This window comes from Microtus oregoni, unplaced genomic scaffold (assembly GCF_018167655.1).
Source record: "Microtus oregoni isolate MIOR12 unplaced genomic scaffold, Mior012 000151F_ref0000176, whole genome shotgun sequence".
NCBI classification, from domain to species: Eukaryota; Metazoa; Chordata; class Mammalia; order Rodentia; family Cricetidae; genus Microtus; species Microtus oregoni.
Window position 1 is genome coordinate 61,136 of NW_024544801.1, and position 6,000 is coordinate 67,135.

General features: G+C 40.9%; 1 protein-coding gene across 1 annotated transcript; it reads right to left on the bottom strand.

Annotated features, from left to right (window-relative positions):
* Nucleotides 1–4,957: 4,957 nt before the first annotated feature.
* On the bottom strand, nt 4,958–5,694 carry LOC121444975 (proteasome subunit beta type-3). Its single transcript, XM_041646941.1, has one exon. The coding sequence runs from the start codon at nt 5,635–5,637 to the stop codon at nt 5,020–5,022; it is 618 nt and encodes a 205-aa protein (XP_041502875.1). The 5' UTR covers nt 5,638–5,694; the 3' UTR covers nt 4,958–5,019.
* Between the last annotated feature and the right edge of the window lie 306 nt (nt 5,695–6,000).

The window sequence follows — 6,000 nt, forward strand, 5'->3', positions numbered from 1 at the left end:
AATAACTTACTGTTGAATATATTAGAAATATTTATTTAATTAAAAATCTTATTAGTTCTTGGAGCATTTCCTACAATGTGTAGAAGATTAGTCATCCCTACCCATCCACACCTTCTTCCCTACCCAATCAGGACCAGTTTGTGTTGCCCAAATATTCTTGGGTGTGTGGCCAACTTTCCAGAGGCTACAGTCTAAAAACGGTCTCTTCCTCTCCTAGGAGCTAAAAAAATGACTAACAGTTTCACTGTGGGATTTCAAATTTGAAGCCTAACTCCCCCCTCCATGCTGGGATCTGGTCTGGCTTGGCCTTGCACGGATCTAATGCTGTCCCAACTGCTGTCAGATCCTATGTGGAGCTGTGCCGCTCTGCCTGGAAGACACTGCTTCCTTGTAGTCAACGTGAACCTCTGGTTCTTAACACTACGCATACTCCCTTTCCCACAGTGATCCCTGAGTCTTAGCAGGGTGGTTAGTTCTTTTTAGGACTGAAGGTTGAGAGATGTAAGTCATTAGGAGTTGATTTTTAATACTATGTCTGTTCAGCAGAAAAATAGTAGGAGGTTCTCTGTCAGGGCCTATGACCTGTCTAGCCATAGTGAAAATTCGGCATATTTGCACAGTGGAATATTATTCAGGATTTAAGAAAAATGAAATTCAAAGGGGAATGGATGAAGCTGGAAGCAGGCATTCTGAATGAGGTAACCCCAGAACCAGGAAGACAAAGGTTACATTTTCTCTCATTTGTTGCATGCATTCTCTTATTTATGAATGTTATCTCTAAGCCATCAGATATTTATGTTTCATTTGGAATAGCCATAGAAGTTAATGATTTCTCAGGCCATGGCGCGGGGTGGGGTTGAAGGAAGGGAGATAGGATGTTAGAATGCATTGATACAAAAGATTAAAAGGGACTGGGAACAGGAAAGTTTGCATTGGAACGAGGGAGCTGATTGCAGGTTAGAGGACGGACTAAAGGACTTTCAAAAAGGTCATATGGAAACCTTCTGTAGAAGTGTTCAAGTGCACGCGCGCGGTCACACATACATACATACATACGTGTGTGTGTGTGTGTGTGTGTGTGTGTGTGTGTGTGTGTGTAATTAAAATGGAGTTACCCTATAATGAGACAGCAATGCCCATGCTAGACTCTAGAGGCTAACAAAGACCTGGAGTTGATTCCCAGCACCCACATAGTGGCTTACAGTCCATAACGCTAGTTCCAGTGGACCCAATGCCCTCTTCTGGCCTCCATGAGCATCAGTTATGCACATAACTGCACAGACAGATAAAATGAAAATAATAGGAATAAATCCGAAAAAAAATAAAGTCCAGTTTCAAGAGTCAGTTACTACTGGCTGTTGGCAGCGAGAGCAAAGCATTAGAGGGTATTGCCAATACTCTTGGATACCCTCCAGAATTTGACACTAAAACCCTGTTAGTGAAGACAACATGTGCTTCAGTCACAGGATAGAGATCAAACTGACCCCATTTCTTCTGGCTAGCTTTCTCAGTCCTGGAAAGCGCTATGAAAACTCCCAGGGGAGACGAGTCACCTCTCATATCCAGCTGTGAAACTTGCCAGCTGCAGTAATGGCTGGCCTGGCAAGACATGCCCACTGGATACTGGAACCCAGTGACGTGTGCACAGCAAATACTCCTACCTGCTGAGTTCTTTCTCAAGTTGCTTTTTTCTTCAGATTTTATTTTATGTGTATGGGTGTTGTCTTGAAAAGACAAACAAACAGTGACAAAAAAAAAAAAACCCCAAACAAGACTGTTTCATACACACGTTTTTCTTTTCCTTTTTATACCTCAGTGTTTCAATAAAATTTGCGGCATCTTGCCTGTGGGAACATTTCATATTCAAATCATAATACCTTCTAATTAGGGAACATAGAATGTTTTCTGCAAAAGACAGGAGCTAATAGTAAAAACTCTAGACTTGGAAAGTCATATAGACTCTTAGAACTGTTTGACTCTTCCACTGTATTATGAAAGGGAACAGTGGGATTAAGCTATAGAATCGAGTTTGCCAACCATTGATTTAAATGAAGATTTAGAATTGAATATTCTTGGGGTAGCCTTTGTTGACACCAATTTAATAAAATCATCTCTACCCCAAATTTCTGGGACATTGCGTGTACGTGTGTGTGTGTGTGTGTGTGTGTGTGTGTGTGTGTGTGTGTGTGTTATATTTAAAATCAGATTTAGGATTGGAGAGATGGCTCAGTGATTAAGAGCACTGACCGCTTTTCCAGTGAACCTTGGTTCAATTCTAAGCACTCACGTAGTAGCTCATAACCATCTGTAACTCCAGTTCTAGGGGATATGATAGCTTCTTCTGGTTTCCATAGACACTACACTCATGTGGGGCACAGACACACATGCAGGCAAAACACCCATACCTAAACAATAATAAAATAAAAATTAGATTTAAAAAACAATGCGAACCATTCATATTTGACAAGTGTTACTTAATGTTAATCTTTACCCCACTTCCTCTGTTCTCAGCACAATTGACAACTGATCAGTAATAATGGCTTTATTCACAACTGATGTTTTTACATGACTGGAGATATCTATAAACATATATAGGTTGTTCCTCTCTCTACTCCATCCACTTCTTAGGTCCCTTCTAAATGTGTTTCTCAGCAGGTTTAAAAAAGCTAGACAAGGGACCATTAATATATGGATTAGGGAGAGGCTTCGGTCAGTATTGGCTGCTGGAAGAGGTATATTATCTCCGTCAGTGGCATAACTACTGATAAGCTGTCTGTGCTTTAGGAAATAGCTTCCTATCCACACTCATGAAAACAACCTTAATCTAGCTCAGTGTCTCATGCTCGAAGAGGACATGAAAGTAAGAGGGAGACTTGTTGGAAGAAGGATTCCAGTGGGTGAGGGGGAGGGGATGAGAGGGAAATGGAATGAAAATGACCAGAATTTGTTATATACATGGAAGAAATAGTCAAAGAATTAAAAAATAAATATAATACATTGCCTCTCCATCTAGGCCTATTCATACATATATATCTTTTTTATATTTTTCTTCAATTTTTATTGTAAAAAGTTGAAATAAAGGTAAAATGAGTTTGTATGCAACTATCGTCTAGGTCCAATCATTGTTAAGGTTTAACTGTATTTCTGCGAGTGCTTTCCCCCAATTTGTTAGGCTAAACCATGCATAGTTGTTAGTACTCCATTGCTTTTGACTTATGAAATGGCAGTTTGATTCAGCACAAGCTAATGCAGTGGTTCTCAACTTTCCTAATGCTGCAGCCCTCATGTTGTGGTGACCCCCAACTCTAAAATTATTTTGTTGCTCATTGTAACTGTAATTTTGTTACTGTTATAAATTGTAATATAAATATCTGATATGCAGGATATCTGATATGTGACCCCCAGAGGGTCATGACCCACAGCTTGAAAACCTCTGATCTAATGGATTTTTCCCCTTTGAAACATTCGAGACAGAGTCAATTGGAATTTATAATACTTCACCATTAAGAACGATGACATACATTGCCTGAAAAATAGGACCTTTTCCTTCATACCCATAATATTATCACCAAACTTTAGAAAATAAAAAATCAAAATATTTGAAAATTAATTGTATTCCTATTATTATACTTGTAGTACTGGGAAAAAAGCAAAAAAGAAAAAGAGAGAAAACAGTACTTATACTTCTGGGGACTGATTGAACCTGAGGCTTCACCTCTGTCAGGCAAGCATTCTACTACTGAGTTATACTCCCAGCCACTAAAACTTTATTTTTAACTGAAAACATAAAAATAAGAATTGTACTTGGCGATGGGGTACCATCCAGTGTTTCTACATATATTATTCATTGTGTGATGCTTAAATCAGGTTAAACATATTTATCTCCTCAACCATTTGTCATTTCTTTGTAGTGAAAGTTTTAAAAATCCTTTCTTGTAGCTTTTTGAAATGTAAAGTATATTATTGTCATCTGTGACAATAATACACCAGAACTAATTTGTTTATATTTTCTAGTTTGTTTATATTTAAATTTATGTAACAAAATTCTTTTATTGCTACTTTTTAAAGAAAATGATGTGTATTGATGTATTGATGTTTTCTCTACATATGTATTTGTATACCATGTGTGTGCCCAGGTCCTTAGAGTGTAGAAAAGGGTTATCAGTCTCCTGAGACTGGAGTCACAGATGATGGATGAGAACTGCCGTGTGGATTCTGGTAATTCTGTATAGGTAGGTCCCCTGGAAGAGCAGCTAGTGATCTTAACTGTTGAGCCATCTCTCCAGCCCCCCCTTTTTTTTTTTTTTTTTTTTTTGGAGGATAGATCAGTTTTTATTATCCCTAGCACAATGTTTTTACAATCAAGAAGTCAGAATAGGAACATCCCCTCAGTCCCCAGTCCTGTCACGTGTGAAGCCAGGAGGACAATGTCCCCCGCTCGGCTGCAGCTGTTTCTATGGTCCACACCAAACGGGGTGAAGCCATAATTGAGCTGAAAGGTTCCAATTATGACTGAATATATGCAAGAATCACTAAAAGTCTTAGCTTGTTTTTTTTTTAAATTTATTTATTTATTAAGGATTTCTGCCTCGTCCCCACAACCGCTTCCCATTTCCCTCCCCTCCCCCGATCAAGTCCCCCCCCCTCATCTGCTCGAAGAGCAATCAGGGTTCCCTGACCTGTGGGAAGCCCAAGGACTGCCCACCTCTATCCAGGTCTCGTAAGGTGAGCATTCAAACTGCCTAGGCTCCCACAAAGCCAGTACGTGCAGTAGGATCAAAAACCCACTGCAATTGTTCTTGAGTTCTCAGTATTCCTCATTGTCCGCTATGTTCAGCTAGTCCGGATTTATCCCATGCTTTTTCAGACCTAGGCCAGCTGGCCTTGGTGAGATCCCAATAGAACATCCCCATTGTCTTTTTTTTTTTTTTTTTTTTTTTTTTTTTTTTTTTTTTTGAAAGAAAAGCAATTTTATTAAAAAGAAAAATAACAAAAGGAAACCAGGACCAGGGCGCAGGGTTAGTCCATCCGGGCCTTCAGTGTCCTGGTGGTGATCTTGTCCTTTTCGATGATGTGGACAATGACGCCCATGCCCGAGACAGCATCCCGGTCCACGGCGTTCAGCATGGCTTGGGAAATGGTCTCAAACAGGTGTTCTGGATCCATGTTGGGCTCCCAGAGAGACTCGCACATCCCATACATCTGTTCGGAGCAGGTACCACTGACCACAAAGTCGTCAGTTACCATGGGGCAGCCAATGAGGTCTAGAGAGCAAATGAAGGGCTTAAAGGTCTTCGGGTCCAACCCGGCAATGACAGGCTCTGTGTAGTAGGGACCAAACCGCTTCTCATACAAGAGGTTGGCCACCATGCTCATGAGGGTGTAGGGCTTGATCTGCCGACCTTCCTTCAGCTCATACAGGTTCAGCCGGAACTTGAGGCGCTGAGCAACTGTCTGGACGTCGGTGGCCAGCCCGGCCAAGCCTATGTACAGCCTGTCACCCATGGGAAAGATCTTCTGGAAGTCTGTGGTCACCATCTGGGCCTGGATTCCGAAACGCCTGTCTGCGGCGATGGCCACACAGTTCTTTCCCTTCATGGCCATGACGGCCCCTCCGTTATAGGACATAATAGACATGATTGCGCTTTAGTAAGACTCCGATCGCCACTGCGATTCTTGTAAACCGGCTCTGGCTTTCTCTTCCCCATTGTCTTTAAAGAACGAAGATTTATTAAAAGTTCATGTGTTACAATTGTTGTATGTCTCTTTTGAGTCTTTTATTTTATAATAGTTTCTCACTGTTTTGTTTCATTTTCTCATGTAGAGTCTTGCTTTTAGCCCACCCTGGCCTTGAACTTACTTCTGTCTTAGTCTCATTAACACTGAAATTATAGGCATGGATGGACGACCTTACTCTGACTCCCCACCTGTGGTGGTTTGAATGGGAATGGTCCCCATAGGCTCATATATTTGAATGCTTGGTCTCCAGTTGGTAGAACA

Bases quoted from the DNA above. Each gene is read 5' to 3' on its own strand.
- LOC121444975 (XM_041646941.1), bottom strand. From the start codon at position 5,637: ATGTCTATTATGTCCTATAACGGAGGGGCCGTCATGGCCATGAAGGGA.